The sequence below is a fragment of the Hippocampus comes genome, unplaced genomic scaffold, assembly GCF_001891065.2.
Source record: "Hippocampus comes isolate QL1 unplaced genomic scaffold, H_comes_QL1_v1.1 scaffold146, whole genome shotgun sequence".
NCBI classification, from domain to species: Eukaryota; Metazoa; Chordata; class Actinopteri; order Syngnathiformes; family Syngnathidae; genus Hippocampus; species Hippocampus comes.
In genome coordinates, this window is record NW_017806156.1 from 271720 (window position 1) to 283683 (window position 11964).

Genomic DNA, 11964 nt, shown 5'->3' on the forward strand with positions numbered 1-11964 from the left:
GCCCAAAAACCGTCCCGGCCCCCCCCCCCCCCAGAATTTTTTTACGGATTTGGAACAATATAAAATAGGTCCATTTTGACTGGAAAAAAAAGCGCAATTCCGCCAAAAAGCGGAAAAATCTCATCCCTGATTGATTGATTTCCTCGCTTGATTTTTTTGTTTTGATGCATTATTTTCAATTTTCATAGTTTCATTGAAGTAATCGTTAATTTACGTTTTTTGGAGGCGGTCATGAATGCCTCTCGAGTAGAACGGAAGGAGCGTAGCTCCAACTCGTGGATGCATTGTAGATTGCGCTTTATAATCCAGTGCGTCCAAAATATATGAAAAAAATAATATGAAAAAAAATTAAAGATAGCCCATTCATTGAAGGTGCGCCTCATAATCCAGTGCACCTTTTAGTGCGGGAAAATACAGTAATATTTAACTACAAAGTTATTTTACTTTTTCTATGTTGATTAAGAGATCTCAAGCAGAAAATGACATGATGACGTGTGTCCTGAAACTGACTTGGATAGTTTCTTGTTGAAGGGAGCAAGAACTGCTGTTCTGACTCGGTCATTATTTAAGATCATCATTAAGATAATCAATAATAAAAGTAATAATAATAATCATAGTAGTAATAACATAAAAGTTAAGCTCCACATGAACTGCATGGTGTTAAGAGATGAATAGTTTCTCCTATGGCTACTTCACTGTACTGTTTTTCAGATACAGTTACATTAAGCATAAGTAATTTCGCAGCTTAGTTTTGAACGATAAGGTCCTTGCTTTCACACTTCGTTAAAAAAAATATTTATTGTATGTAAGATCAAATGCTGTAACAAATTAAGCATGAGGTTTTGAGCATATGTCAGCATGTGGTCTCGAACTTTTAAAATTTTTTTTTCAAAATCTTGGATGGACATATTTTGAAAAGTACAGTGTTATTAGACTTAATCAACACCAGGGAAGAAAATTTATAAGCAGGAAACGTCGCAGCATGGGGCAAACAATGGGGAAAAACAAAAGTTGTGGTCCCATCTTAGGATTCATTATATTGACTAGCACTAATGAAACGGAAATCTGATTCTCATGAAGATGAGGCAACTTAATCTCTGCCAACAATAGATGACATGTTTCAAAAAAAAAAAAAAAAAGTGGACTAACTCAGATGACAGGATGAACCTAATGGCAAATTAGTCTTAAAAGATGATAGTCACTGACAAGCAAACATTCATGATGATGTCGAATGTTGGCTTTAAGCACCTCATGGCTGGAGCAGAGCCACAACATGCACTGAAATGTGTTACCAAATTCTAGGTCTTGATTCAAACAAAGAATACTGGCTACTCTGTGTCCGTCCCCACAGACTGCAGCTCTGGTGTGACAAAGTCTTCTATGAGCCTGATATACCATTTGATCACTACTGAAGGGCCTAAAAAACAGGTCATCTTAAATATAAGAGCAATGCATGGGTCCCACACAGGAGAATACTTGAAAGAGACATTCCTCACTAGGCTTGAGGACTGGAAGAGAAGCAAAGATCATGTGAGACAGCTGAACAAATATTATCAAGGGTATGAGGTTTGATGAAGTCCTGGAGCTCAGAAACACAGCGTTCTCCTTTTTCACTTGACAGAGCAAAAAATTCAGTTCAGGGTATCATCATTTTTGTTGAAGCCCGTTTCATGAACACATCTTGGCCTCACTCATAGTTGGAGATCACAGCTTGAACTAGCCAACAGTACCACAGCATCTGCAAAATTCAGAGATGCAATAGTGAGTCCACCATACTGGACCCCGTCCATGCCTCGGCTGCTGCTCGAAATTCTGTCCATAAAGGTTATTAACAGAATTGGTGACAGTGGAGTTCAACCCTGACTGGCGTAGGAATCAGACTTAGTACCGGCAACGCGTACCAAACTGACATTGGTGGTACAGGGACCGTACAGCCCACATCAGGGGATTCAGTTCACCATACTCCTGAAGCACTCCCCACAGAACTCCCCAAGGGACACGGCTGCACCTTCTCCAAGCCCACAAAACACATGTATACTGGTTCAGGGAATTTTCATGAACCCTTTGATGACCCTGCTAGGGTTGTGGAGCTGGTCAGTGGTTCCACTGCCAGGACAAAACCCGCAGTGCTCCTCCTGGATCTGAGACTCAACTTCCCGATGGACTTTTCTCTCCAGCACCCCTGAACATACCTTCCTGGGGAGGCTGAGGAGTGTGATCCCTCTGTCGTCGGAACACATGCTCCGGTCCCCCTTCTTAAAAAGAGGCACCACCACTCTGGTTTGCCAATCCGAAAGCACTATCCTCCATGTCCACACAATGTTGCAAAGGCTTTTCAAACAGGACAGGACAGCCCCACAACATCAAGAGCTTTGAGGAGCTCCGTGTGGATCTCATCCGCCCCTGGGGCTTTGCCAGAGAGGAGTTGTTTTAACCAACTCCGTGACAACAACCCCAGAGATAGGAGAGCCCACAGACTCCTCCAAGGAAGGCCTGTCGCTGGAATTGTGGAGGTCTTCAAAGTATTCTGCCCAAAAACAACCCCGCAAGTCAAGGTCAGCAGCGCCCCTATCCCCACTATATATAGTGTTAATGGTGCACCAGATGATGGACCAGAATTTCCTCAAAACCGTCCGAAAGTCGGTTTCCATGGATTCGCCAAAACTCTTTCCACGCCGGAGTTTGTGCTTCGGGAAGCACCAAAGCTGCATTTTGCTTGGCCAGATGGTGCCCGTCAGTTGCCTCTGGGGTCCCACAGGCCAAAATGGCCAAATAGGACTTTTTCTTCAGCTTGATGGCATCCCTTACCTCCGGTGTCTACCGGCAGATTCAGGGGTTGCCGCCAAAACAGACGCCGACCATCTTATGGCCACAACTCTGTTTAGCCGCCTCAACAATAAAGGCATGGAACATCAATGTCCTGCGCCTCCCCTGGGATGTAGGCAAAGCTCTGCCGGAGGTGGGAATGAAATTCTTCCTGACAGGGGATTCTGCCAGACGCCCCCTGTAAACCCTCATTACATGTTTGGGTCTGCCAGGTTGGACTGGCATCTTCCCCTACCATTGGAGCCAACTCATCACCAGGTGGTGATCAGTTGACAGCTCTGCCCCTCTCTTCACCTGAGTGTCCAAAACATGCAGCTGCAAATCCATAATACGACCATAAAGTCAATCATCGAATGGCCAAGTTGCTTGTGCCTATGACAAAAGTTCAGAGTATTCAGAGTACCCACCCTCTTTAGAGTACTCGGGGTGCTTCTGCTGGGGAGACCATTGTTCTGCTGGGGGAAATCAATGCTCAGTTGGGCAATGACAGTGAGACATGGAAGAGCATAATGGGAAGGAACTCCCCCAACACGCTGGATTAGAACACAAATGGTGTATTTATATTGGACCTCTCTGCTCATCACAGATTGTCATTACCGAACACCATATGCAGACACGGGTGTACACCTGAGCAATTGGCAACAGCACACTTTAGACCATGATTTTGTGATCAATTTTGTGGTCTTTTAGTTGGACTTGCGGCCACATGTTCTGCACACTTGGATGAAGAAAGGGGCGGAGCTGTTAATCGAGCACCGCCTGGTGGTGTGTTGGCACCGATGCTGGGGGACCTGGCAGACCCAAAAATGTATTCTGAGGGTTTCCTGGGAACAATTATCACAGTACCCTGTTAGACAGAGATTCAACTAAAGTTCAACTTGGACAGAGATTATATTTATTCTACAAACATATTTCTAATGCTATATTTTAAATTGCACTTATATTGAACTGTGTACAGTTCTTTTCTGAAACACTTATTTTGTGCAATGTAACACTTTGCCCCCCCCCAATTTTGCTGCTGTAGACTGCAAATTTCCCCAGTGTGGGACAAATAAAGGTTATCTTATCTTCACTCCAACTTGTAGTAGAACTTTGCCCACATCTCGGGACAGCTCTGAGTCTGAGTGGACCAATCTTTGTTCCTCCATTGTTGAGGAGTGGTGCCTTCAGTGGTGGCAACACTCGAATCTGTTGGTGTACACCAGCTGTGAAGCTGAAGACAGAGTCCTATCAGACCTTTTTGGGACTCCTGAGGCAGCTGATGGATACCAGCTGGCCAAGCAGAACACAGCTTTAGTGGTTACTGTGACAAAAAGTCAGGCCTGGGAGGAGTTTGGTGAGGCCATGAAGAACGACTTCTTGATGCCTTTGAGGAAATTCGGGTCTATATTCCAGCATCTCAGAGGGGGAGCAATGCACCATCATCACTGTGTATAATGGGGAAAGGTCGTTGTTGACCCTGACTTGGGACGTTGTGAGTCGGTGGGGAGACACGCCTTCCCATGAGGAAGCACAGTCTGGGATCTCTGAGGCAGGTCCTCTTATCTGTGAAGTTGAGGTTTCCGAGGTGGTTAATAAGGTCCTCTGTGGCAGGGCTGCAGGGATGGGTGACATCCCTTCTGAGTTTCTAAATGTTTTGGAGTTTGTAGGCCTCTGCAAATGTGCATCGACATCGGGGACACTGTCTCTGGATTTGCAAACTGCAGTGGATGTTGACTGCAGGGTATGCTCCAGTGAAATATGGATCCCACTCCTCAGCCTCCCTGGTAATGTCTATTCAGGGGTCCTGGAGAAGAGGGTGTCGGGAAGATGAAGTAGGCTCGCTACATGTGTTTTATGGACATGGAGAATAAGTTGTACCGTGTCAGAGTTTGGTCTGCATTGCCAGCATAAAGTCAAATTTGTTTCCGGTGAGGGTTGGACGCTGCCAAGGATGGTCTTGGTCACAGATTCTGTTGATTATATTTATGGACAGAATTTCTAGGCTGAGCAGAGGTGGAGAGAGGGTTTGGTTGGTGACCTGAGCAGCGGCATGGTGGCCATTGGGAATTTAGAGAAAACTGGTACGTAAATAGAAAATTCCAGGTCGAAATGACCATGCACCAGCCAAGGGTTATAGAGAAACAGCATATGGTTGAATGAACTGTGTAAACCCATCCCTTCAGCCATCAACGTAATCCCTGGGTATTTGTTTTGAATATGTTATTTTTGTAGATGATATGCTTATGTTGGCATCATCAAGCCGTGATCTCCAATTCTCACTGGAGAAGTTCGTAGTCCAGTGTTAAGTAGTTATGAATCAAACCAATACCTCCAAGGATGAGAAAGTGGCGCTTAGTTAGAAAAAGGTGGAGTGCCCTCCCCAGGTAAGGGATGAGACCTTGCCCGAAGTGGAAAAGTTCAAGTATCTTGGGGTTTTGTTCACGAGTGAGGGAAGAATGGAACATGAGCTCACCAATGATCACTAACTGTGGTCGTGACGGAAAGGACAAGACCCCATATACAAGCAGCTGAAATTAGTTATCTCCGCAGGATGTATGGGCTCTCCATAACTCCATTATAATTCTACATCATCAATAACTAACATTGTATAGTATCAAAATTTGTAAAATATTGCCCACACATTATCCATTGCAACCTGGTCATCCTGGAAGGGGCATTCTCCCATCTGTGTTTCTTATTTTTCCACAAAATTATTTTTTTTTAGTTTTGCCGTGCCCTCCTGTGGGGGAGATTGTTAATATTGTGGGCATGTGATGCTCTTCAAGACTATTTTGCTATTAAGGGCAATATAATTAAATTTGACGAAGTGAGAAGCTTCGTCATCCAGGATGTGCTCTGAGTACAGACGCTGCTGTTCTGCACCCAGAGGAAACAGGTGAGATGGCTCAGAAATATGGTTAGGATGTCTCTTGGACGCCTGCCTAGTGAGGTCTTTCTGGCGGATTCCCTTTCGGGGGACGATCTGGATAGACTGTCTCTCTGGTGGCCTGGGATCGTCTCAGGATTTCCCCAGAAGAACTAGATGAAATAGCTGTGAAGAAGATTGTCTGGGGTTCCCTGCTAAAGATACTGCCTCTGTGACCCAATCCCAGATATATATGCAGAAGAAAATATAATGGATGGATGAACGGACATAAGATTAAAAAAAAAAAAAAAGTGTACAATTCAATATACCTCCTGGAATAATGTTTGACATTTTTTACTTTAATGGGATTAAGAAATAATGTAACCCGTAAAACACACCAGTTTGTTAAGTTCCATCTGCAGGTCCTCTTTTTCAATATAAATTCCTCGATATGCGGTGAAGGCCTTGTTGACATATTGAGGACCCTGTGAAGCCTCAGGCCGGAAGAGCTAGAAGAATGACACAAGGGTGCACAAAAATAGGCTGATAAGTATGTACAGATATCATCTTCCACCACATCATATGTATATTAAAACAGATGGAAACCAAAGCAGATATGACATTAAACAGAAACGATGCCATGAAGTTACTTTAACTCGGGTTGCGAAAATTTCGGGAGTATTTGAAGTTGTAAGTTTTCCACTAAATTATTGGGAATTTAGTCGAGTTAATGAGAATTTATGGGAATTCACGGGGATAAACTGAGGAATTTACTTCATGGATAACTCAATTCCAGTTTATCATCATCCTGCCTGAAACAATCAGATTTCATGTAACTAAAGTTGAATATGAAGGGCAAAAATGCAGGGGGTAGGCAATTCCCATGGGTTCACCACCTGTGGGAGGAGCCAAGGGGGTCAGGTGCAGTGTGAGCTGGGTGGCGGCCAAAAGTAGGAACCTTGGCTGTCCGATCCCCGACTACAGAAGTTGGCTTTCGGGATGTGGAATGTCAGCACTCTGGCAGGGAAGGAGCCTGAGCATGTGTAAGAAGACCAGAAATTCCAACGCGATATCATCGGACTTGCCTCCACACACACCTTGGGTTTTGGTATCAGTCCTCTCAAGAGATGTTCGACTATTTTCCACTCTGGAGTTGCCTACAGTGAAAGGTGTCGAGCAGGTGTGGGCATATATCTTGCCCCCCTGGCTTGGAGCCGGTCAACTGGGGTTCATGCCGATGGGACAAAAGGGTAGCCCTCTCTCCATCTTCGGGTGGGGCATGAATCCTGTCTGTTGTTTGTGCCTATGCACCAAACAAAAGTTCAGAGTTCCCACCCTTTTCTTGTGTCCTTGGAATGAGTGCTGGAAAGCCTTAAATGAAGAAAAATAAATAAATGTGGTTGCCCCGAGTGGCGGCTGAGTGCAAAATTTATTAGCTATACCATTTTAGGGGGGAGCTGGAAAACTTCCTTGTATTTTTGTTTTAGATTTTCCCATTTTTGGAGGCTTGTTGTCTCCCATCCCTTCCCCTCTGTCCCAATTTCCTTTAAAAATAAAAACTACCACAAATGTCTCACATTATTTAAAACAACAACACTCAAGAGCACACATGTAAGAGTAAAGATTTGCATGTTACACTGCCACGTTTTCTTAGACTAGTGCGGGGGTCGGCAACCTGCAGCTCCGGAGCCGCATGCGGCTCTTTAGCGCCGCCCTAGCTCCCTGGAGCTTTTTCAAAAATGTGTGAAAATGGAAAAAGATGGGAGAGGGAAATATATTTTAATATGGTTTCTGTTGGAGGACAACCATAACACAAACATTCTCAACACTTTCCAATGCTGTAAAAATGTGTAGAATAAATATATTACAACATTTCTGTCAACGAAGATTTGAGTCACAGCCTGCGACACATATTTCTCTGAGCAGGGTGGGGTACCAGACAGGTGGCTGTTATTTTTAAAAAACGGCGTTTCATATACAATTCACCGAGGGTACTGGCAGAGAATGGGAATCTGGAGGGCAGATACGAGCATTTTTAAATGGTACACGTGAGCAACGATAGATAACACGCTGCTAAAGTGCGTACCATGCCTCGGCATACGTGTGTAAGTGTGTGCGTATGCGCGCGTGCTGTAACGGGTCGATCTCGGGAGGCTGGTTGATTGAAAAGTAGATCTTCGGTGAAAAAAGGTTGGGTACCCCTGCACTAGGCACCCCTGCACTACAGGACGCACTGCAGCGGGGGAAAAAAAAAAAAACATTCAATCATGAAGGCCCATTGCGTATTTGTATCCAACTTAGTCATTTTGATTGTAGGCTAATATATCTAATATAGCTCCATACAGCATGTGTTTCCTTCATGATAAGGCTTTTAATTTTTTGCGGCTCCAGAAATATTTGTTTTTTTGGTGGCGGCCCGGTAGTCCAGTGGTTAGCTCGTCAACTTCACAGTGCAGAGGTACCGGGTTCAATTCCAGCTCCGGCCTCCCTGTGTGGAGTTTGCATGTTCTCCGCGGGCCTGCGTGGGTTTTCTCTGGGTACTCCGGTTTCCTCCCACATTCCAAAAACATGCATGGCAGGCTAATTGACCACTCTAAATTGTCCCTAGGTGTGAGTGTGGGCGTGGATGGTTGTTCGTCTCTGTGTGCCCTGCGATTGGTTTGCGACCGATTCAGGGTGTCCCCTGCCTACTGCCCGAAGACAGCTGAGATAGGCTCCAGCACCCTCCGTGACCCTAGTGAGGACAAAGCGGTTCTGAAGATGAATGAATGAATGTTTTTTTTGGTCCAATATGGCTCTTTCAACATCTTGGGTTGCCGACCCCTGGACTAGTGTGACAACAGCCAATGGACATCACTAGTAATGACTGCATAACATGATTGATAAGACAACTCAACAATGAAAAACTTCCATCACAGAATTCAGAAGCAACAATACTACCTAGCCTCAAGTGTCTGGGTTGTTATTTTGCTCCGATAGCGTGTAAGCCAGATCGATAGTGAGCACTTACCAACAACTTAAAAAGACAGCTAATTGTACAAAAGTTGAATAATCTAATTAAGTGTCAGTATGAAATTCAATTCGTCACTAGTGTGGGTGCCGCTATTTGTGTCTGGCAACCAGCTCTATAGTGAGCGTTTACCAACAACTCAGAACATCAGGTATAGAACATCTAATCAAACCATGAATACCATTTTCCATTTCCTTTCACTGGCCTATGTTTTTGTTGACTGATGCCAAGAAGGCGGAATGTGTAGAACTCGGTCGTCTGGAGAGGTCAGGGTCTGTCTTCGTGTTGCAAGGTCGGTCCCAGGCCCCTTGTCTGTGACCCTACCCATAAAATTTAAAGGTGATTAGGACACTTATTGGTTCTTGTAAATGCACAACTCTAGGGATAAGGGACAAGATGAGACGTAAGAGTTTTATTGGGATTGGGCCTTAGTATCAGTCTGTCGTGGTGAAGAAGAAGCTGAGCCAATAGGCAAACATCTCACTTTACAGGTCAATCTACATTCCTACAATCCCCTATGGTCAGGAGCTGTGAGTCATGACCGAAAGAACAAGATATTGAATGCAAGCGGCCGAAATATGTTTCCTCCGCAGGGTGTCGGGACTTTTCTTAGCTATAGGGTGAGAAGTTCAGTCATCCTGGAGGAGCTCAGAGTGGAGCTGCTGCTCCTACACATTGAGAGGAGCCAGATGAGGTGGCTCGGGCATCTGATTAGGAAGCTTACTGGACGCCTTCCGAGTGAGGTGTTCTGAGCACATCCCAATGAGAGGAGGCCCCGGGGAAGACCGAGGACACGCCGCACAGACTATGTATCCTGGTTGGCATGAGAATGTGTTGGCATCCCCCCGGAAAGTTGGATGAATTGGCTGGGAAAAGGCAAGTCTCGGCTTCTCCACTAAGGCTGCTGCCCCTGCGACCTGACCCCGGATTAGCGGACATGGATGGATGGATGGATGAATGGATGGTAGAGGCTAGGCTTGAGAAGGTTGATGGAAGATTCTTTTTATTTGCATATTGAACGGGACTATTGAAGGGAGATGGACTCTTTCACTTCAGGTTTAGAGTGGGATTTTGTGAGTCTTGTTAGATGGGGTAAATGCATTTTTTATTTTATTGAATTTTTTTACATTTTTTGAATAGGTTGGGTCAGGTAGTTAATTAAAACGATCAAATTCAACTTGAATTTCAAATCTTTTGAATTTCATGCTTTTTAATTGATACTTTGAATGTATGACTTCTGATGACAAAACAAAATATTTATACTTCTTACAGTGATCCCTCACTTATCGCGGTTCATGGAGACCAGGACCCTGCTGCGCGAAGTGAAAAACCGCGAAGGAGGGTTGGCTCCCCTCTAGAAATTTATGTGGAAGTGTATGCGGGTAACTGCATGTTTAAAATATGTAAACAGTGATTATACATTTCATATTTGGGACAAAGACTACAACAGAACACATATTTACTTAAATCTAATTATAAAACCTCATACAGTAATTAATATTCATCAGCATTGCCTTCGAAGTGAGGCTAAGAGACTTGTGTTCGTGAAGCTGCTCTCACTTTTTGCTCTGACGGTGTCGCCACCGTTAGCCTCCAGCTAGCTCCTGGCCAGCAGCCGATGTGTTTATGACAACACAATTATTCGGTATTGATGAGGAGGAAGCGTTCAAGCCCAACCCCCCCCTCTCTCTCTCTCTCTCTCTCTCTCTCTCTCTCTCTCTCTCTCTCTCTCTCTCCCTCTCTCTCTCTCTCTCATAGTCACTCCCCCCCACCCCCGCAGCAAACATGACAGAAGAAAGTGAGTGAGCGAACGAGAGTTAGCGTGACGAGACACACCGATCAGAGAATCAACAGCGTGACGAGCTCACAAGGGAAGGTGCTGGGCGGGGCTGCGAAGATGCGCAGCCAATCAGCTCATGGGATAAATCCACTCATGCTGTCATCGGCTGACATTGCGCCGGGAAGCACTCATGCATACAGGCCTGTACAAAACCTCTGAGTAATTTGGCATTTTTTTCTGAATACAGTGCTTTGGGAAAAAAAAAAAAACGCAATGTAGTGAAGCCGCGATAATTGAAGTGCGATATAGCGAGGGATCAATGTGTTTTCAAAATTTCAGTTTAACTCCCCATGAATTTAATCTGAACCTTTGCGGAAATTTACCAGAAATGATGCACCCCTTTGCAAACCTGACTTCAGCATCGCATCATATTCATACCTTATCCTCCAGCTGCTTAACTCGTTTCCTAAGGAAAGTATTATCTCGCTCAGTCTCTCTCAGTCGCTTTTTGATGTCCTCATAGGCTGTGACGAGGGCAAAATGAGAAGCTACAGATTCATCGCCAGCACACACCGATACAGGGCTCTCTCCCACAGCAGTGTAGGCTGTCTCATGTTTGAGGATGCAGATGTCATCATCCACAGCCTGGTGTTCCATGGCTGCACAGGCCGACGATGAAGCAGATTGAAGGCCTGTGGGATTAGAATGCAGAGATTCCTTTTAAAATCGAGTTTTAACATTCAGGGACACCTTGTGATATTTCACTGTGCCTTTGTTTCATTTGCAGAAAACACTTTATCCACAGTTCTCTTGATTAAATAGTCCACAAAACCTCGAGAGACTTCTGTCAGCATCGACAAAGAGGACACTGATTTCTCTCAAAAGTGTGTGATGATCATCCCCCACTTTGGAGACTCAAATCCAGAGAGGCACGTGACATCCAGAAATCTTAGCCACAAGAACCACACGACAAAACAATTTTAAAATGTATCCTCAGGCATATGCAATTTTGAGAACTTTACGAGACATTGCACATGTTTTATGTTTGTTTCATGTCTCATTGCAGTCTTCGATCTAGATTCCAGACAACCAGAGGTGCTCAAACTTCTTGGACCAAAGATCTACTTTTCGATCAACCAATCTCCTGTGATCAACCCGTTACCACGCATGCGCTTATGCGCACGGACGTATAACAATTTTAAAATGTATCCTCAGGCATATGCAATTTTGAGAACTTTACGAGACATTGCACATGTTTTATGTTTGTTTCATGTCTCATTGCAGTCTTCGATCTAGATTCCAGACAACCAGAGGTGCTCAAACTTCTTGGACCAAAGATCTACTTTTCGATCAACCAATCTCCTGTGATCAACCCGTTACCACGCATGCGCTTATGCGCACGGACGTACACACACACACACACACACACACACACACACACACACACACACACACACACACACACACACAACGACGATATGCTATATGTCTTTTTTTTTT

The 11964-nt window shown here is 44.6% G+C and overlaps 1 protein-coding gene across 3 annotated transcripts in view; it reads right to left on the bottom strand.

The window, feature by feature from the left end:
* Positions 1-11964, bottom strand: part of azi2 (5-azacytidine induced 2) — a 40487-nt gene that overhangs the window by 14543 nt on the left and 13980 nt on the right. For 2 of the 3 annotated variants that reach the window (XM_019895078.1, XM_019895077.1), the window contains exons 2-3: positions 10903-11156; positions 6073-6183 (exon numbers count right to left, since the gene is read on the bottom strand). In XM_019895078.1, the coding sequence (XP_019750637.1) occupies positions 6073-6183; positions 10903-11121 (330 nt within the window). In that variant the 5' untranslated portion in view covers positions 11122-11156. The remainder of the gene's footprint in view (positions 1-6072; positions 6184-10902; positions 11157-11964) is intronic. The other variant, XM_019895079.1, reaches the window with a different exon arrangement.